General features: G+C 38.9%; 1 protein-coding gene across 1 annotated transcript in view; it reads right to left on the bottom strand.

Annotated features, from left to right (window-relative positions):
• hmcn2 (hemicentin 2) overlaps window positions 1–21573 on the bottom strand; it is a 185769-nt gene that overhangs the window by 15412 nt on the left and 148784 nt on the right. Inside the window, exons 55-75 of the mRNA XM_062051110.1 lie at window positions 21343–21499; window positions 17615–17736; window positions 17381–17545; window positions 16562–16669; window positions 16305–16439; window positions 14842–14976; window positions 11932–12201; window positions 11630–11820; window positions 11343–11556; window positions 8423–8557; window positions 8144–8334; window positions 7385–7466; window positions 7001–7171; window positions 5236–5388; window positions 3848–3985; window positions 3566–3687; window positions 3256–3496; window positions 3132–3191; window positions 2912–3031; window positions 2682–2816; window positions 2471–2590 (exon numbers count right to left, since the gene is read on the bottom strand). Coding sequence (XP_061907094.1) covers window positions 2471–2590; window positions 2682–2816; window positions 2912–3031; window positions 3132–3191; window positions 3256–3496; window positions 3566–3687; window positions 3848–3985; window positions 5236–5388; window positions 7001–7171; window positions 7385–7466; window positions 8144–8334; window positions 8423–8557; window positions 11343–11556; window positions 11630–11820; window positions 11932–12201; window positions 14842–14976; window positions 16305–16439; window positions 16562–16669; window positions 17381–17545; window positions 17615–17736; window positions 21343–21499 — 3165 coding nt within the window. The remainder of the gene's footprint in view (window positions 1–2470; window positions 2591–2681; window positions 2817–2911; window positions 3032–3131; window positions 3192–3255; window positions 3497–3565; window positions 3688–3847; window positions 3986–5235; window positions 5389–7000; window positions 7172–7384; window positions 7467–8143; window positions 8335–8422; window positions 8558–11342; window positions 11557–11629; window positions 11821–11931; window positions 12202–14841; window positions 14977–16304; window positions 16440–16561; window positions 16670–17380; window positions 17546–17614; window positions 17737–21342; window positions 21500–21573) is intronic.

Below are 21573 nucleotides of genomic sequence, written 5' to 3'. Positions count from 1 at the left end.
AGCTGCTGGAAGGAGATACCGTGGAAGTACACTCTCCAAGGTAAATGCTATACATTATTATTACATTACATCATAAAACTACTGTAGTTGTTAGTAGTAAATTGTATTGTATTGTTTTTATACATCAATTTTCATCTAAGAGTTAGTTTTTCTTTGAAAAAGACATGTTGCATGTTCAAATTGTGCTGTTTTTGGGGGGTCAAGCATCAATTAAATCTATTTCAATTCATTTCAGAGGGACACGCTGATTTGAAATGTTCTGAGTTAAGAGCTCTGCCACAGAACCAATTAGGCTTGTAAATTGAGGTACTACCGTACTTGGTTAGAGGAACCACAAGAAAAGGTACGATTAATTTTTATTTTCACCTAATCTTGGCATGTGCGCAATAACACAGACGTGCGACATGCAATGACATAAATTCTGGCAAAAACAGCTTTTTTATTCTCAATATTTGTGTTCTATACCATTCCGAGAATGGGTAGGTGTACCTGAGTGAACTGTACATATTCAATAGTCAGATTCAGATAATTTTTGAGAGGGGCGAAGAGTATTTATTTTGCAATGTAAAACCTTTTGCAGACAGGGGGTTGAAATAGTGACTGTGCAAAATTTACACCAAAGCATATCCAATACATATGATCTAGACCACAAGGAAGCGATGTAGCCTCCTAAGACCTGAACTCTTGTATGGCATGCATTTTTAATTTATCATATTTTTCAGACCATAGGGCGCACCGGATTACTAGGCGCACTGTCGATGAACGGGTCTATTCGGGTCTATTTTCATACACAAAGCTCACCGGATGAAAGAATCATATTATGATTTTTTTTGTGGTCTACATAACATGGAATGGTGGTTCTTTGGTCAACATGTTGCATAGATTATGTTTAGCAGACCATCTTCAAGCCGCTTTCTTTCTTTAGTGGGGTTTGTTGGGCGGGTCTTATTTATGTGCCTCCTTTTCCACAGCGTCTTCTCCCCGTCATCTTTGTTGTAGTTTTTAGCGCATCCATATCGAGTCTACTGACAAATCAAGTTTGAACTGTACGCTGCTTTGTATTAGGAATGGCAACATGACACGTGCAATTTTTTCGAACTAATGCAGATCCCAAATATACATCATCAGGTACCAATAAGTAAGGAAAGTTTTGCAGAATATTGCAAAACAAAACGCCAGATAATAATATGTCTCCTAATAGGTGCCATTTTGACTACAGTACCGTAATTTCCGGACTATAAGCCGCTACTTTTTCCCCTCGTTCTGGTCCCTGCGGCTTATACAACGGTGCGGCTTATTTACGGCCTGTTCTTCTCCGACACCGACGAAGAGGATTTCGGTGGTTTTAGTACGCAGGAGGAAGACGATGACACAATGATTAAAGACTGACTTTTCATATACCGGTAGGCTGGTTATTTTGATAACGTACAGGCGAGCACTTTGTATTACTTTGCACCGTTGTATTATTTGTACTCTGCACGAATGCTGTTCGCCATGTCAAAGATGTGAAAGTTTGATTGAATGATTGAAAGATTTATTGTTAATAAATGGGACGCTTTGCGTTCCCAAACAGTCATCTCTGTCCCGACAATCCCCTCCGTGGTAGCAGGAACCCCTATATACTACGGTAATTACACATCAAAACCCTGCGGCTTATAGTCAGGTGCGGCTTATATATGGAGCAATCTGTATTTTCCCCTAAATTTAGCTGGTGCTGGTTATAGTCAGGTGCGGCTTATAGTCCGGAAATTACGGTAGTTGTATAGCTTCCAAAGTCCATTAATCGGTGTGGCTTCAAAACTTACAGAAGTCATACAAAAGCATTTTGACAGATTTTTGAACGCCGTGTGTAATGTTTTATATTCTCAATGAAACATCAACGTTTTGGTGTTGCTTGCTTATCAGTACTTGCTAGCGTCATTTATTGAACAGGGTCTGCAGCCCACACATATATCTTATATGTGACTACCATCTACTGGTCTTACTTATCAGTACACCATGTACCAAATAAAATTGGGTCAAAGTCAGTAAGCACAACCAAAATTATTATTTACACCGAGTTAGAAGGCGCACTGTTGATTTTTGAGAAAATTAAAGGCTTTTAAGTGCGCCCTATAGTCCGAAAATTATTTATCTTGGCTATTTTGGATCTTTGGGACCCAATGAGTATAAAACAAAAAAAAGTTGAAAGTTGCCATGTGAACTTTTGGATGTGTTGTCAGTCAACTTGAATCTATGTGGTGTACTCTTTTGTCACCACTTATTGGCAGTATAATGTCCTCATATGTGGAAACCAGGGTATTGTAGAGAAAAATGTTGTATTGTGGTATACACAACCAAAAATGCGATGTCCACATATGTGGACGCCAGGTTCTAGGAGGTTCGATTAGAATGGTCAGAGCTACCCGTTAACAGTTCTTGAGTAAAAAACAACATCCTAATAAAACCTATGTTGTGTTTAATGACTGACCGATGCAGTGGTGTCCTGACAACTGGTACCCAGGATGGCATATGCAGCGGTAGGAGCCAAGAGTGTTGAGACACTGATGTTGACATGGGGATAGGGCAGATTCACGGCATTCGTCCACATCTTAAACATATAATTTGACATCTGGATCAGACTGCTTGTTAATCAACACAGGATCACACCTACTGAATGATCAATCAGACTCGTGACTTGCCTTCGCAGCTTGTTCCTGTGACGCTGGGCTTAAATCCTGCTCCACACTTAGCTTGGCAACGATACGTGCCCGCAGTGTTGACGCACTGCTGGTTGTAGTGGCACATACGTGAGCCCTGGGCACACTCGTCAATATCTGTTGGGTTCAGTGAGCGAGTTCATCAAAGCGTCGTATGAAAATATCAACAAAGTTAGTGTGACCGATGTTGACAAAAGGAAACAGTTTTTCACCTTGGCATGTGTTGGTTTCCATGGAGATGGTAAAGCCAGAAGGACAAACACAGGAAAACCCTCCCATGATGTTGTTACACGAATGAGAGCAGGGAGACTGAAGTGCACATTCGTCTTCATCTAGTCATAACGAGACATCAAATTACAATAACGCAGTGGAACAATGGAGTATATTTGAAGTTAATAATTGCCAACAAGAAACGAGGCAGAGGCTGCTTACCAGCGCAATATGAGGTGGTGTCAAGGATAAAGCCTTTAGGGCAAGTTTCGTCATGACCATCTATAAACAAAAGCAATCTGCGTGAACACATTTTCCACATTTTTTTAAATAAATTTTCCCAGACCTGGTATGAGAAGACTGGCGGTGAAGTCGAAGTCTAGCGTGAGAGTGAGCATATTGTAGACGCTGTCCATCCCAGAAACCTTCAGCAGCTGGAGCAGAGGGCCGTGACGCTCCTCTTGACCCTCGTAAATAATGGTGTGGTTGCAACGCAGCACCATGGGGCTACCGCCTCTCTGGTGGGACTGTGACGACCACGAGTACATCTGCCCCTGGCCTGTTTGCACGTAGGACTCGTCAAATTCCTACAGGACAGAACATCAGACCTGCTCAAAGCCCTGAGAATCACATTAAATCAAGTGCCCTGAACACACCTGGAGGCTTAAATGTGAGGTTGTCAACGAAGACGGAACAAATCCATTGATGACGATGTCGATCAGTAAAACTCCTTCAGAATCCAGTCCTCTGGCCACGTGGGTCAGACGAAGAACCTCTCCTGGTTAAAAATGTTACTGTCAATGTTACTCTTGTATTATAGCAGTAGTCAGTGGCTCCCTCTTCTGGCTGTTATGTGAACAGCAGGTTTAGAAAAAATTAGAAATAGAACTACAAATGCAAAACAATGTATAATGGTGTTATGACGAATATGTCTATACCTGTGTCAAATTCCAGCTGAGACTCCTGCCTGAATTGTCCCTCTGTGAAGGAGTAGCCATTCTTGGTGGCTCCATTCTGCAGCACAGTGGTCCAGTAGATGGGGGCAAAAACAGACACCAATACACGCAGCAAGGGACCTAGCACACGACCAGGAAGATATGGGTCGAATACAGCACGATTGAAATAGATATACTAGGGCTGTCAAATGATACATTTTTTAAACGGAGTAGTCACATTTTGGAATTTGGATAATGACATTAAATTAGCCCTAGTGTGAAAATGTGAGTGCGTCTGTCTATCTGTGTCGGGCCTTGTCCAGGGTGTGTGTACCCTGCCTTCCGCCTGAATGCAGCTGGGATAGGCTCCAGCCACCCCCTGCAAGCCAGAGAGTGACAAGCGGTAGAAAACGGATGGATGGATGGATGGATGGATTGACCCATCCCCTTAATCATGATTAAAATAACTTTAGAAAATACCCCAATATTTGCACACACATGCAATTTCAATTTCATTCACGTTTTTAACCATTTTACTTGAATGCATGTCATGTATTTGCACGAAACTTGGTAACAGTTTTATCTAAAGTTCTTTCAGGCTGTATTTTGTAGGCAAATTTGGCAGCGAGCAAACCAGTCGGAGTCTCCTCACTCATTTTTGTACTGACATATGTATTCATCTGATCACTGATTGTATGGCGGTTAAGGTAAAATAGCTTGTAAAGTCATAATAAATAGCATGATTAATCAAAGTGTGTACATCCATCCATAATAATAATAATAATAATAATAATAGATTTTATTTGTAAAAAGCACTTTACATTGAGTGAACAATCTCAAAGTGCTACAGTGTATTAAAAAAATAAAAATAAAAAGATAATAAAAAATAAATAAAAATAAAAACTAGAACAGCCAAATAGCTATAATTAGTATGCATATATCTAAAAAAAGGCTTTTTTAAATAGAAGGGTTTTTAAGCCTTTTTTAAAATCATCCACAGTCTGTGGTGCCCTCAGGTGGTCAGGGAGAGCGTTCCACAGACTGGGAGCGGCGGAACAGAAAGCCCGGTCTCCCATTGTTCGTAGCTTTGTCCTCCATCCATCCATTTTTCTACCGCTTGTCCCTTTTGGGGTCGCGGGGGGTGCTGGAGCGTATCTCAGCTGCATTCGGGCGGAAGGCGGGGTACACCCTGGACAAGTCGCCACCTCATCATTAATGCAATATTTTTTGTGATTAATCTCATGAGTTAACGCGTTAATTTTGACAGCTATAAAATATACTATATGTTTATCGGCAAGGTACACAAAATGAGTGTTAAAATAAAATATGTCCCTTCTGGGGCTATTGACACGGAATAAAATGTATAATTCAGTTAATTTGTGCCTACTAACCCACACTTGGAGGAATGTTGTCCAGACGGGCCTGCAAAAAGCTGCTGCCCTCCTCTTCGTTATCTGTGATGTTGGCCTCCAGGAATGACACTCCAAACTCCCGTTCATTTACCATTCCAATCAGGCTACCTCTGGTCTTGCGGGGGGTTTCACCTTTCATTAGAAACATATACCACACATGCATTAAACACAGAGCATCAAGCGTCTTCTAAGACAGTGGTCCCCAACATTTTTGTACTTGTGGACCGGTCAATGCTTGAAAATTTGGGGCTGGGTGTAGTAAAAAAAAAAAATATATATATATATATTTTTTGTCAATATAGAAATACAATCATGTGTGCTTACGGACTGTATCCCTGCAGACTGTATTGATTTATATTGATATATAATGTATATATTGTGTTTTTTTATGTTGATTTAATAAAAATAAAATACTTTTTTTTTTCTTTATTTATTTTTTTTTAATTTTTTGTGCGGCCGCGGCCCGGTACCAATCGGTCCACGGACGGTACCGGGCCACGGACCGGTACCGGGCCGCAGCCCGGTGGTTGGGGACCACTGTTCTAAGACAGTGGTTCTTAGGTCCCGACTTTTTCACTACAGAAGAGTTCGGGGCCCACTCAAATATTAACACTGAATTAGACTCATAAATCACTGCCAAAAAATTTATTTTAATACAATTATGTTGTGCTAAAATAAATAAACTAAACTAATAATAAATATATGTCTTGACTAAACTGCCAACAAAATTAAATTGCAAATGGTTTATGGTTCGAGTTTATTTTGAACATGCATCCAATTACAACACGATGCATCACAATTTCCAGTTTCTCTTTTCAACAAGTTTGAAAAGGAGTAGGAAGAAGCAGAGCTTATTTAATCCTACCCCTTTCCATTGCTAACAATTGCTAACACTTGTGTTCACTTCCTGTTATCAATAAGTTCAGAATGTTTATTGTGGTTCTTATTCTTTGTACTTTATAAACACTTAAAGTTTGACCAGTTTCTTAAATTGGATCATATTAGTACACTGTTTGATTTCTTTACTTTCCATGACTTAATTCCACATACTGATATACTTAAGGTTTTAAGTGTTGTACGTGCATACAAATGTTTAATATTACATTTTTCTCTGAGGTTATATTTCTCCTCTTTTGTTGAGAAGAAATGTTGTACATTATTGGGTAGCAGGTTATAGTTTGCTGTGTGCATAATTTTAGCTGTTTGCAAATTCACTATATCGTTGAATTTCAATATTTTCGAATCAATAAATAAAACTATCAGAATTTATCTTCAAAATATGTTCTTCTCTTGTGTTTCATTACACTCAGATGGCCTCATAGAAAGTTCCTCCCCGTCTGGTTGAAAGCTTTACTTAATGTCTAAATAAGTACATCCCTCAGCCAAACTGCAAAACCCTGCAGGCAGAGGCATCCAAAACTGCGTGCAAAGTCATGCCAAAATGCATGAACCTTATTATTTATGCTTTGGCATTGTTTATTATGGGTATCAAACTTTGTAACAGCATATATACATCATCATTATAGGTCCCTTTTAAGGTTTAATTTTGAGGTTTAATGATACGACCGTTTGATCGTGGAATAGGTGAATTAAAAATTAGTTTAAATTAGACTATTTTTCAATGGGAAACATTTGTTTGAAATCGGCATCTCAGAACAAATTGTGTTTTACCTTTAATATTCTGTATCCTTTTGAAATTGTGTATACACACAGAGGACAAACCGTGTCAGTGTGGCAGTTGTACCTGGACAGAGGCCAGCTTGACATTTTCTGGAGTCAGTACTTGGCGCGCTGCATGACCGTCCACCATTCGTTGGTTTTGGGTTGTTGCAAAGTCGAATGCGCTCTTGGAAGCCTTGCCCACAGGTGCTACTACAGGGACCCCAATCCTGCCAGTTGGAATAGCCTCCATTGACTGAAACAGAGAGAAACAATGAACGTGGACATTGGTAGAAACAACCAAGATAACACCAGTGAAGTAATGGCTTCATCAAAGGAGCAATGATCAAGGAACAGATTTAAAGTAAAGCAAATCACCAAGTGCAGTGAGGGTTGGATATTTACTCACACAGTAAGTTCTGCCCCTTCATTACACACTGTTTAATTATCTACAAAGCTCCAAACTCACTCTGAACTTTCAGAGTAATGGTCCGTTCAGCGGACCCAGCTTCACTCTCGGCCACACACTGGTACTCCCCTTCATCTGTAGCCTATGGAGAGCAAAAAAGAAAAATCGGGTATAGTAATTAAATCAAACAAACCTTCAAACTTATGGTTAGAAATTAGTTAATCTGTTAATTTTCTACACTGCCTGTCCTGCTAATGATCATGACAAACCTGAGAGAGTAGGACTACCGTCAACACTTTAGTTGCAGTTTAGAGTCTTCAAGAAATTTTTGGACTGCGGGAGTAAAACTGAATATCTCAAGTATAACCCACACAAGCACCAAGCTGCCCAAAACATATTATTTTGGATAAAGAAATAAAACAATATAAATGCTGACATTTTCTTTCGTTCAGTTGAGCTTATGTGAGTTATAAGATATATTTTTGGACCGGGCAGAATACAATTTGACATTAGAGAGCACTGTGGGAAGAACAGTCATCTGTCTGAGAGAATGCCTCAGATGCAGGCTGTGCAATCACAGCAGCAGTTAGGAACATAACAAGGTTAGAGGCTAAGCAAAGCAGGCCACAGTCTGAGAGCATCCAGCCCTAATGCAGTTAGGTTCTCTAACTGAAGGGCCTCCAATCAGATTTGACACTGCTCCATTGAGACAAACAATTAGTTATATAAGAAGTTAACCCCAGCAAGCTAAATCCCTTAAAGTTGACTAACAAAACTTGTGAAGAGGATGATCACAGGAAATGTAAAGGTCGTATTTACAGTGATGCTGTAGATGACCAATGATCCATTGTGAAGTGCCTGCGTTCGGCCAGAGCGGTGCAGTTGTTTTCCATTTCGTAGCCAATGGAGAACAGGGTTAGGGTCTCCGTGGACTGGACAGTCGAGCACAGCAGAGCCACCCTGAATGACCGTCTGAGATGTGTGAGCGTCACCTTTCAACACTGGAGGCTCTAAGAACGATACATTCAGCTGATATCATCATCTGTGACAGTTAAGTGACTTGTTTGACTCGGCTAATTGGTAAAAATCTTACAATACCTCTGACACGGACAAAAGACAGCGCTCGGATGGAGCCCACACTGTTTTCAGCAATACACACGTACGTCCCGGCATCAGTCAAGGAAACGTTGTCAAGCATCACAGTGCTCCTACCTGCCTCGTCAATAATGGCACCTGAAAAACATGACAATTATAGACAACAAACTGACATATTTCATCGTTAGGGATAGGGCTGCGACGATAAATCGATTACATTGACTACAAAAAGTCTTAGACTTCTTTTGTATTGCTTCAATGAATTGTTAAATGAGTGTAATTAACACAAATTGATCAAATCTGGACCGCATGGAGTGGCCAGAATCTTACATACGTAGACATAGTTTCCACACGGCCGCTGCAAGAGAACGATGCTTTGTGGGTGCCGTGATTTGAATGGCAGTGATTTTTATTCCCTTGTTAATGTGCTAACAGAGCAATTTCAATGTTGATGCATTCGTTCGAAAAAAAATCAATTAAGGTTATGGGAAGCAGAGAATGTTTTGTTTATTTCAGCTATTTTCCATAAACTACGCATTGTGGTTGCGTTTTATCCAATTACTCAATTATTTGAACAAACTAATCGATATATTACTACTAAAATTATCGGCAGCTGTCTCAAATACAAATCCATACATTTTTTTATTTTACTTAGTATTACTGCATTATGTGTATTTGTAAGATATCGTGTTCTGGGGTATTGTGGCTAAGATACAACCCGAATATCTATTCAAAGTTATTCTCGCAATACATGTTTTGCTATTAAACTTTTAATAAAACCTTTTCAAAGCAGGTTACATGTTATAAAATTTCCTCTTGACTGTTGAATTGAGTGTTGCAGCATATATATATACAGTCGTGGTCAAAAGATTACAAACACTTGTAAAGAACATAATGTCATGGCTGTCGTGAGTTTCCAATAATTTCTACAACTCTTATTTGTTTGTGATAGAGTGATTGGAGCACATACTTGTTGGTCACAAAAAACATTCATGAAGTTTGGTTCTTTTATGAATTTATTATGAGTCTACTGAAAATGTGACCAAATCTGCTGGGTCAAAAGTATACATACAGCAATGTTAATATTTGGTTACATGTCCATTGGCTAGTTTCACTGCAATAAGGCGCTTTTGGTAGGTAATCCTCCTTTTTCATGAAACAGAAATTGAGCTGTTTGGCCACAATACCCAGCAATAATATCACCGTCAAGCATGGTGGTGGTAGTATTATGCTCTGGGCCTGTTTTGCTGCCAATGGAACTGGTGTAGAGTAAATGGGACAAAGAAAAAGGAGGATTACCTCCAAATTCTTCAGGACAACCTAAAATCATCAGCCCGTCAGTCGGGTGTTCCAACAGGACAATGACCCCAAACACACGTCAAAAGTGGTAAAGGAATGGCTAAATCAGTCTAGAATTAAGGTTTTAGAATGGCCTTCCCAAAGTCCTGACTTAAACATGTGGACAATGCTGAAGAAACAAGTCCATGTCAGCAAACCAACACATTTAGCTGAACTGCACCAATTTTGTCAAGAGGAGTGGTCAAAAATTCAAGCAGAAGCTTGGAAGAAGCTTGTGGATGGCTACCAAAAGCGCCTTATTGCAGTAAAACTTGCCAAGGGACATGTAAGCAAATATTAACATTGCTGTATGTATACTTTTGACCCAGCAGATTTGCTCACATTTTCAGTAGACCCATAATAAATTCATAAAAGAACCAAACTTCATGAATGTTTTTTTGTGACCAACAAGTATGTGCTCTGATCACTCTTTTACAAAAAAATAAGAGTTGTAAAAACTATTGGAAACTCAAGACAGCCATGACATTATGTTCTTTACAAGTGTATGTAAACTGTTGACTACGACTGTATATATATATATATATATATATATATATACAGTATATATATATATATATATATATATATATATATATATATATATATATATATATATATATATATATATATATATATATATATATATATATATATATATATATACATACATACATACATACATATATATATATATATATATATATATATATATATATATATATATATATATATATATATATATATGTATATATACATATATATATACACACACTACCGTATATATATATATATATATACATATATATATATATATATATATATATATATATATATATATATATATATATATATATATATATATATATATATATATATATATATATATATATATATATATACACTACCGTTCAAAAGTTTGGGGTCACCCAAACAATTTTGTGGAATAGCCTTCATTTCTAAGAACAAGAATAGACTGTCGAGTTTCAGATGAAAGTTCTCTTTTTCTGGCCATTTTGAGCGTTTAATTGACCCCACAAATGTGATGCTCCAGAAACTCAATCTGCTCAAAGGAAGGTCACTTTTGTAGCTTCTGTAACGAGCTAAACTGTTTTCAGATGTGTGAACATGATTGCACAAGGGTTTTCTAATCATCAATTAGCCTTCTGAGCCAATGAGCAAACACATTGTACCATTAGAACACTGGAGTGATAGTTGCTGGAAATGGGCCTCTATACACCTATGTAGATATTGCACCAAAAACCAGACATTTGCAGCTAGAATAGTCATTTACCACATTAGCAATGTATAGAGTGTATTTCTTTAAAGTTAAGACTAGTTTAAAGTTATCTTCATTGAAAAGTACAGTGCTTTTCCTTAAAAAATAAGGACATTTCAATGTGACCCCAAACTTTTGAACGGTAGTGTATATATATAGACCGTATATTTTCTTATTGATTCTTGAAAATTATGTATCGATTTAGAATCTAAATAAATATGAATCGCGATTCGGATGTCAAATCGATGTTTTATTAGCACCTCTGCTTTACAGTCACATAATTTTAAGGAATGCAAAATGTACCGGTACCTGAATATGGCAGGTTGTTAACAGTCCAGGAGATGACAGGAGGAGGCGTTCCTTGAGCATGACAGGACAAGGTGAGGGCCTGTCCTCTGTTCAACGTTACATCACCAGGTAGTTCCTTGAAGGCGGGTCTCATGTTGATGGACAAGTGGATGTCCTGTCTTGCTGAACCCGCTGCATTGGTCGCCACACATGTGAACACACCAGCATCTCCTGGCTACGACAGCAATGGAATAAAAAGGAGTCATGCTTTGAAGCTGGTGACAAGACAAAAAGGCTTTCAGGCTCACCTCGGCCCTTTCGATAATCAGCTCCCCTGACCGCAGGACCGTGAATTTGCCAGGAATGCTAAGCAAGACGTCACCATCTTTTTCCCATGACACCTTGGGATCTGGTGAACCCTGAGCCGCACAGGGTAGCAATGCTTGAAATCCTTGAATAACGGACATCTCTCCTTGCCCAGGAGGAATCATGGGGGGCACTTAAACCACAATGACAAAAGTTAGTTGTTATTTTGAAATTGCAGATGAATAGATATGCGCTTGGTCAGCAACTTTTACTTAACAAGGACTTAATGAGAGTCTTGGCTCACCTTGAATAACCAGTCTCATATCGTGGCTGGTTCTACCGGCAAGATTCTTGGCGGTACATGTGTACAGGCCGGCATCACTGCGCTGGGTAGATGTAATCACCAAGGTTCCATTTGCATACATGTGTATAAGAGCGCTGTCAACGATAGATCTCCTGTCTTTGTGCCAAGTAACTTCTGGTTGGGGCTGACCATCAGCTACACAGTCCAGACTGGCTGGTTGGCCCAGCACAGCGGTGTACTCCAGATGGGGCACACTCAGCACCGGTGGAACTGATACACAAGAATGAGATGAGTAATGATAATATTATTTTCTTATGTGACACTTGTAAACGGTTAGCATGCAAACGTTAGCATGCTAACATTAAAGTGCTAACTTTTTTTTGCTATTTTTTTTTTCTCTAATTCCCCAGCCATACACCTTAGAGTCATATAAATAGATAGTACTTTACTGATTCCTTCAGGAGAATTTCCTCAGGAAAATTAAAATGAATAAAAAATATATACCGTATTTTTCGAACTATAAGTCGCAGTTTTTTTCATAGTTTGGCCGGGGGTGCGACTTATACTCAGGAGCGACTTATGTGTGAAATTATTAACTCATTACCGTAAAATATCAAATAATATTATTTAGCTCATTCACGTAAGAGACTAGACGTATAAGATTTCATGGGATTTAGTGATTAGGAGTGACAGATTGTTTGGTAAACGTATAGCATGTTCTATATGTTATAGTTATTTGAATGACTCTTACCATAATATGTTACGTTAACATACCAGGCACGTTCTCAGTTGGTTATTTATGCGTCATATAACGTACACTTATTCAGCCTGTTGTTCACTATTCTTTATTTATTTTAAATTGCCTTTCAAATGTATATTCTTGGTGTTGGGTTTTATCAAATACATTTCCCCAAAAAATGCGACTTATATATGTTTTTTTCCTTCTTTATTATGCATTTTCGGCCGGTGCGACTTATACTCCGGAGCGATTTATACTCCAAAAAATACGGTATATAACTTGGTATGTAACAAAAGCTAACTATTATCATGCTCACGTTAGCTTGTTAACATGCTAACATTAGCATGCTAACTTTTTGAGCTAGTTTCGCAACCGTTTACACCAGAGTCATTTAACTTGGTATGTGACATTGGTAACACTTTAGTATGGGGAACATATTCACCATTAATTAGTTGCTTATTAACATGCAAATTAGTAACATATTGGCTCTTAAATGGTCATTATTAAGTACTTATTAATGCCTTATTTTGCATGGCTTTGTTATACAACAACCATAACCCTAACCCTAACCCCAACTATCATGACTGTGATTACTTATGGAGTTTATTGTGAATAAATTAAGAACAGGAAGTGAACAAAAAGTTTTAGCAACTGTTATGTAAAGAAAAGGGGTAGGATTAAATAAGCTCTGCTTCTTCCTACTCCTTTTCGAACATGTTGAAAAGAGAAACTGGAAATTGTGATGTATCATGTTGTATGCTTGCATGTTCGAAATAAACTCAAACTCAACTCAACTCAACTCAACCCTAACCAAATAACTCTGAATTAAGTCTTTGTTTCTTATAATATGTTCCCTATACTAATGTAACCTATTTTTATGGGCTTACCTCTTTGTGATGTTAAAGTTCCTGTTATAAGCTGTTATACAGTATATGCCTTGAGCTCTTATTTTGAAGGCGCTAAGAGCGGAAGTGGTGACATGTTGTGGTGGAGCGGAGGTTTTGAAAAGAAAGGAAATACAGTGGTCCTCGTGTAAAACTGGAACCTCCGTGTTTGTTATTTTGTAGTTGTATACAGTGTAGGCGACATATATAAACCCTCGGTTACACTAAAGTGTTACCCCACTTACCTGTTAGCATGCAAACAATAGCATGCTAGTAAGCTAACTTAAGCTTGCTAACCTTTTTCATTTAATTTTACACTTTTTTTTCTCTATTTCCACCGCCATACACCTTTGAGTCATATAACTTGGTATATGAAACATGCTGACTGTGATCATGCTGTCGTTAGCACACATGCAAAGTGTTAGCATTTTTATATAAACATGCTACTGTTTTAGGCTCGCTCTTTGCACTGCAAAAAGTCAGTGTTCAAAAACAAGGAAAAAAAATACAAAAATTAGGGGTATTTTATTTGAACTAAGCAAAATTATCTGCCAATAAAACAAGAAAATTTGGCTCGTCAAGACTTTCTAAAGCAAGTAAAATTAGCTAACCTCAATGAATCCAAAAATACCTTAAAATAAGTATATTCTCACTAATAACAACTGTACTACTATATGAGTACGTATTTTCTATTGTTTCATTGAAAATAAAACAGCAAAGTCCATTTGGCTGTCATCTGTTTTAATATGAGACACAATTGTGTCAAAGTCATGATTTTTTTTTTTTACATGCTTGAAATAAGAAATTATTACTTTAAAAAAGCAGTTTTATACTTGTGAGTGTTGATGACACAGCTTTGCAACAGTTGATATTCTAGTTTCAAGCATGTTTTACTCAATATAGGTAATCAAATCTCAGCAACAAGCTGTAATATCTTACTGAGATCATTTAGGACCAACACACTTAAAACAAGTAAAACACTCTAACATAAAATCTGCTTAGTGAGAAGAATTATCTTATCAGACAGAAAATAAGCAAATATCACCCTTATTTGAGATATTTAATCTTACTTAGATTTCAGTTTTTGCAGTGTGGCTCATTTTGTACGGTTACACCTAAAACTCACGGATTCAGACACTCGTTACCATCTAATAAGTACGGCGGCTTCCAGCGACCCCCGGCCAGAGGTCCAGGGCAGAGATAGCAGGCTCAATTTTCTAGTTCATTCATATCATACAATCTTAATACCTTCATATTTTTTTTTAGCCTGACAGAGCTAATGTTTACCTTGCAGCACCAGTTTGGTTCTGCCAACAGCCACGCCAGCTTCATTTTTTGCCAAGCACTGGTATGTCCCTGCATCGCCAAGTGTGACGCGAGAAAACTTCAGGGAACCGTTTGAGAGCACTGCCAGCCTGTGACCTGTAAAATGAGTAAAGGATAATGGGGTTGGTTGACACGGGTTGGTTATCACAATATATCTCGGCACCGGAGGGCCAGTGTATCTGAAATCGGGGTACGTAAATTTGCGGAATTGGGATCAGAGTAAGACAGGTGAACTTAAGACTTTTTGTGTTTGTAATGTCAAATTGAAAATATTCAGCTCCTTGCTGTTTGTCTTTTTGGGTTTATAACACAACAAGTGTTATCCTTAATAAAGTGTTACGGTAAAGCCATGGTTTAGATTCTTATTTGCTCGCTAACTAGTTGTCACACAGTCGTTCGCTTTGATGCTACAAAAAAAAAATGTCATCTTTGTTACTTCCCCTCACTGCACATCCACTTCACACCTTTGGGCGTGTCTTTGTGCGCTGAGGGGAAATTAGCATATTTTTTAAAGATATTTAGCTTTACACTTGGTGAGACATCTAGATTTAAAATTTATATTTAACATTTAACATTTAGATTTAGAGTTAACATTTAGATTTAGATTCAATATTTAGATTTAGATTCAACATTTATACTTAACATTTTAATATTTAGATGTAACCCTTAGATTTAGATTTAACAATTAGATTTAGCTCAAAGAGGTTCATTAGGTCTTCAAAAAATCGATGACATCATGTGACAACCTCTGAGGACAAATTACAATTACATTGTGTGGAGAATGCATATATGTTTAAGAGTTATTTCTTTATTCATAGTCATGTTTAAAGCAGCTAGTGTTTTTCCATTTGTACTCTTTCTATTTTTTTCATTTTATGTCCGCAAGTAAACTGTGTGTGTTACCTTGAAGGCTTGCAATGTAGGAGTTGGAGTACTCCCTTATATCTTATCTGTAGTAGAACAATGAGCCTGTATTCCTTTCTAAAAAGAGGGTGGGGGCTTTCTTCGTATGCAATAAGTTGTCTCTTCTGTTTGAATGTTAGACCATCCCGAGATGACGGTATGACTGTATTGATGTGGGCTGGTCTCCTCAAGCTTCAGTAAAACATGATAATATTCCTATTCTGTCTTGATGGTCCTTCTTACTCTGCATATATGTCATCTGAAAGAATTTGGGATTGACCAGTGACTTTAATTCCCTGAGAGGGAATACTGGTCAGACGCAACAATTGCAATTGCAATTAGATGCAACGTTTAGATTTACATTTAACATGTATGCTTAACATTTTAGAATTTAGATTTAAGATTTAGATTTAAAAATTTGGTTTAACATTTTAACATGTAGATTTAACATGAAAACTTAACATTTTAATATTAAGATATAACCTTTAGATTTATGCTGCTGTTGGTTTGTGTGTTGTTACCTGCAGCTATTGGAACACCCTCTCTTTGCCAGGTGATGGACGGTCTGGGAAATCCTTGAACCTCACAGTGCAGGATAGTCCCGTGGTGCAACACCACTTGTACTTCCTCCGTCATCGGCCTGATCTCTGGAGGTTCTAATGCATTAAGAAGGTATGTCCACTTTGTTGAATTTGTTAGACATATTACATACAATGTGCTCATTATCTTTTAGTGATATTTGTATTGAAATACTGTTGTTCCAGTGCTTCACACCCACCATGCACTGTGAGGGAGATGTGTTTGTGAGCTACTCCAGCCGGGTTTCGTGCTGAGCAAGTGTACCTGCCAGCATGGCTCGGTAATGCAGCAGTTATCTCCAACACCCCTGCATAGAAGTAAGTGCATTTGTTTATTTTTGCAAAATGTAATCCATTATAGACCCAGTAAGAGTGTTAGAATAATTTAGAATATACAGTATACCTTTTTGCTCTACCTTTCATTTTGCTTAAATTCACGCGATACATTCTTTGGACTAAGACAGGAGTCGGCAACCCAAAAAGGTTGAAAGAGCCATACTGGTCCAACAATACAAAAAAAAAATCTGTCTTGAAATTAAAAGTCTTATATAAGTGTTATAATGAAGGCAACACATAATGTAAGTGTCTATATTAGCTATATTAGCCTACTGTCACAGTCTGATACAAATCTTCGTTGACAGAAATGCTGTATTTTAATTTTTGTTCTACACATTTTTGCAACATTGGAAATCATTAGTAAAACGGAGGCTTCTCACAGGATGAGATAACTTCTGGAAATTACTGGCTTAGAATGGCCAAATGTATAATAAATGTGTGTGTCCAAGTTAAAGGAAACAACAGGCTTTCTTCTTCTAATGGATTTATGACAATCTTTGAGAACTGGGTGACGTTTGCTGGATTTACCCTGACAGGATACGGCACAGATGACCCGGAGCTATATCATATTGTTGCCATTAGCTTAAAAATGATCTTCCAAATATAAAGATAGTGTAAAAATACACAATCTGCCTGTGAAATAATGAAGTAGTTAAGTAATCTTAGTGGAGACCTTGTCTTACCAGTAGGAAGGATGCGATAACTTCCTCCTCTGGATCCCAGCTGGGCTCCACTTTTTTTCCAAGTCACGGTAGGTCGGGGTCGTCCTTTAACGTGACAAGGTAGCTCCACAGCAGACATTTTCACAGCCGTGATTGTTGTGACGTCGTCTTCAATAGATGGTGGCACTTCAAAAACAATGTAAACAGTTATGTTTTAAATACGTCTATTTGATACGCAACTCTCCAAAGCAATACCTTGCAGCTTGACCTCAATGACTCTGCGCTCCTCTCCAACATCATTAACAGCAGTGCACTCAAAGTAACCTTCATCCTCATCGGCTGGCGACAAAAGTACCAAGGAACCCGAGGATAGTAACCTGCAAAGAAAAACAGATCCTGATCTTCAAAAAAATTACATGTACTAAAACACATGCAAACTCGACAGCACACGCAAAGCCAAAGTGAGCAGAATAACGAGCGCAATCCATTTAATGTGTCTGCCTTCAGGAATATGCTGGCCATCAGAACACCCACAATACTGGGGGAAGAAGATGCAAAAAAAATATTTAGCACACGCATTGTGCTTTATTAAGACTAAAATTCAACTGTGGACGCTATTTTGCGTCTTTATTTAGCATATCTGTAAAATATGTGAAAACTGGCGCACACGGCTAAATAGATAGATAGATAGATAGATAGATAGATAGATAGATAGATAGATAGATAGATGGATAGATAGATAGATAGATAGATAGATAGATAGATAGATAGGTCTTTATTGTCATTGCACAAGTACAACGAAACTTTGTTTTCAGCACAAACCCGTTCAAGATTAGACAAACAAACAGTGTACAGGGTTACAGAACAGGAACACTGATGGGTCGCCACAAGGCTCCCCGTAAAAGATGGGGAAAAAGGTAAAACGCTGGGGAAGGATGAGTAAAAAAAATACAATCTAGACTGGGCTCCTAAGGGGGCCCAGTCTGGAGTGGGAAAAAACCTCCGTAGCAAAGCACATATACATATTACAACGTACATCTCGAGATATCTAGCAACAGAGGGAAGGGAGTGCGGGGTCATGGTGGTAGGCCGCAGCTCTCAGGCGCTGACCATCCTTTCATCACCCCTATGGGATTTGCGTCGAGGACGTTGGGTTGGGGGTGTGGGGGGGCGGGGGGTGTATGTGTGGCGTATATTTTTTTGGATGCATGTTTGGGTGTAAGCCTGCAGTGTGTCTCTGTTTCGCGGCCTTGATCTTGTGCAGTCGCTAGTCCAAAGTCAACAACAACAGGTGTGTGTCCATGAGAGACAAGAAGGGAGTTACTTGTGTCTTCGCCGCACTGTCCTTCGGGAGAGTCTCGAAGCCAGGGAAACAATCCAAGTTAGAATGTTTTGTATGCGAGTGAAAATAAAATTTGCTTTTCTCTCTAAATTGTCTATGACTGGTCCTCAAATTCATCCTGTAGGGCAGACAGTCTGATGTTATCCAAATCACAAGAGTGTCCACAGTTCTTCCCGCATCCTCCAATCATTTGTGGCAGCTTTGGGGTACTTTGAAGACTGCCAGCAACTTCCAATTTATCGACAAACCAGAGCAACGCTTACTCCAAACAGCAGGTGTCCTGTTGTCATAATTCCGAATAGGTGGATATCTTCACGTCCTCGACAGAAAAAGGGTCGCCAGGCTCGCTCTTCTCCCAAGAGTCCGTTGTGTGTCCAGCAACAACCGCTCCGTCACGACAAGCAGGTTCTCCCCAAACCCAAGATCTTGTCAATTCCGTTGAGGCCAGTTAAATAGTTCCAATGTTTAGATTTGGAGAGCAGTGCAAAAAGAGGCAACAAGAAAGTTAAGACAAGACAAGACAAAGAAGCAAGCAGGAGAGATAAGGGAGAGGAAAGGGGAGCGTCCGCCCTCGATGAGGGCCAGAGAGAAAGACCTGGCGCACACGGCTGTGAGTAAAAAGGCGATAACGCTGCAGCTACATCCTATGTATGCTTTTCAACATAAATGGACTGTCAAAAACAAGAATATTACACATATTGTCTATTCAGCAATATCATTTTATAATTTTATAGCTGCTGGATGACTAAAGGGGCTGGTTAAAACAAATATGATCGATGCGTGTTGGTGTCTGCCAGTGTTTTTTTTTTTTAATGACGTTTGTTTTTTCATATGAAAACTATTTTATCATTATATCTCCTACGTGGAAAAAAAATCTTGCAATATGTATAATTTTCTTGCATCTGGAGTGCACACTCGCATTTAGTGCTGCAGCCTCTCCCTTGAGCGCACCTTCAGCGCTAAAAAAGTTTCCATTGTAGGCGCACCAGGGCTTCTTCTAAAAGAGTGGTACATCACTGCTGATTGTTTAACAACATAGGAAAAAACCACAGTGTGGGGAGGAGACGTGGCCTGCGGACCTGCAGCGAAGCGGGGTGTGCCAGGACCGGCTTCGAGATCAGCAACAGGTGCGTAGATGGCCCACCTGGGCCTGCTTATCTAATCACCTGTCGCTCTGTTAAAGGGCAGCAGCTGGGGAGGAGAGGGGAGTTGGAGGTGGAGCACGAGCGAGAGCGAGACAGACGAACAAAAAGACATTTGCTGAAAAGCACGAGAAAGACTGAAAATAAAACAGTGTTCAACCCTGAAAAGGAGCTGTCATGTCGGTGATTGGTGGTCCGAGGAACCCGGAGAGAAGAATCCTCTACACACAGGTAGGAGCATGATAACATAAATGTGCAGTTAATGATTGAGTGTCTCCAAGGTGAAAGCCGCGTACTACATGCAAAAACCTCCTACAAATAGGGCGGTCTGCACCACTTTTAGTAGATTAGTCTAGTAGATTACACCAAACACGCCCACTAACAGTACACACAATTGTATAGTTTGCATAGGCTGTTTAGTGCCGGGCCGGCCCGTGGCATAGGCCTTATAGGCAAATGCTAAGGGCGCCGTCCATCAGGGGGCGCCACGCCAGTGCCACAAATGTTGGAGAAAAAAATAAAAAAATAAATAAAAGTTGGTACTATTATTTCTAAATACAAAAAATAATCCCACGTTAATTAAAATGCAAAGTAAAGCCTATTTAATAGAAATATTATTTGTTACAACATTACGCCCCCCCCCCGCACGGTGCGCCCCCTCCCTTCCCTCCCTTCAACACAAGATGTCAAAACGGCCAAAACTGTCAGGTGCCCAGGAAAGAAAAAATAGAAAAGAAGAGGAGGAGAAACGAGAAAAAGACAGAGGTAGCAGGTAGGTAACGTTAGCCTACATGAAATTATTTGTCTGTTACAGAATGTGATAGTAACCTGGCTTTTTTAGCATTAAGCTAATGTTACATGATTCGGCAATTGCTAATCAATAAATAGCTAGTTCTGTTTTAACGTCGGGTTAATATTGTGGAGGGGGCTAAATTGTTATGGAAAATAATAATGTAACGTTAGGTAATTACAATACTCCCACCTTACATTCCTCGGGGACATTTGTATTAGATCTTTTAAGCAGGTGTTTTTTGTTTACATTGTTATTGCCTTCTGGTTAGCTAATGTTTGCCCTGCAGGTAATAGTCACTTTTCCACCCCTTTATATATTAGGTATAGTTGTAAGCCTAGTTGTTAATGTGCACATCATTAATGTTAATTAAGCAATATTACATGAGAGGGAATGCTGTTTTTTAATTTGAGCACTGCTGTGATTCGGTTAAAGATAATCATAACATAACATTCTCATATAATATGTTGATTTGCTTTCTTTAAGTAAAAAAAAGGTCAAAGACAAAGCTATTCGGTTTCTTGTGAGTACACTTCACTGCCGATGTGGGGGGGCGCCACCTAAAATCTTGCCTAGGACGCCAGGTTGGTTAGGGCCAGGCCTGGTTTAGTGTGTGGTATTTGGGTCTTAGTAGATCAGACCCTGTCTTGCTCTATATTTTAATTATTTTTGTTTTTATTTAAATAAAACTGCACAATTATATGTTTACCTGTATGCACCAGGATGCTGATTGACATCAAGAGGGGAGCCATTCGTTTTCCAAGATACTTTAGGGGTTGGTATTCCTGTTGTCTCACAGCTCAGGACAGCTCTGATCCCCGTGGTTACTGTCACATTGAATGGGCCTGGGCTGATCGAAGGACCCACTAAGAGGACATAGAACACATTCCTGCATTTTGACGGCAATCATCTCAACCATGTGATGAAAAACAGCGACTAT

This window comes from Entelurus aequoreus, linkage group LG06 (assembly GCF_033978785.1).
Source record: "Entelurus aequoreus isolate RoL-2023_Sb linkage group LG06, RoL_Eaeq_v1.1, whole genome shotgun sequence".
Lineage (NCBI taxonomy): Eukaryota > Metazoa > Chordata > Actinopteri > Syngnathiformes > Syngnathidae > Entelurus > Entelurus aequoreus.
The sequence above is the reverse complement of the archived record's forward strand: the minus strand, read 5'-3'. Positions and strand labels throughout refer to the sequence as shown.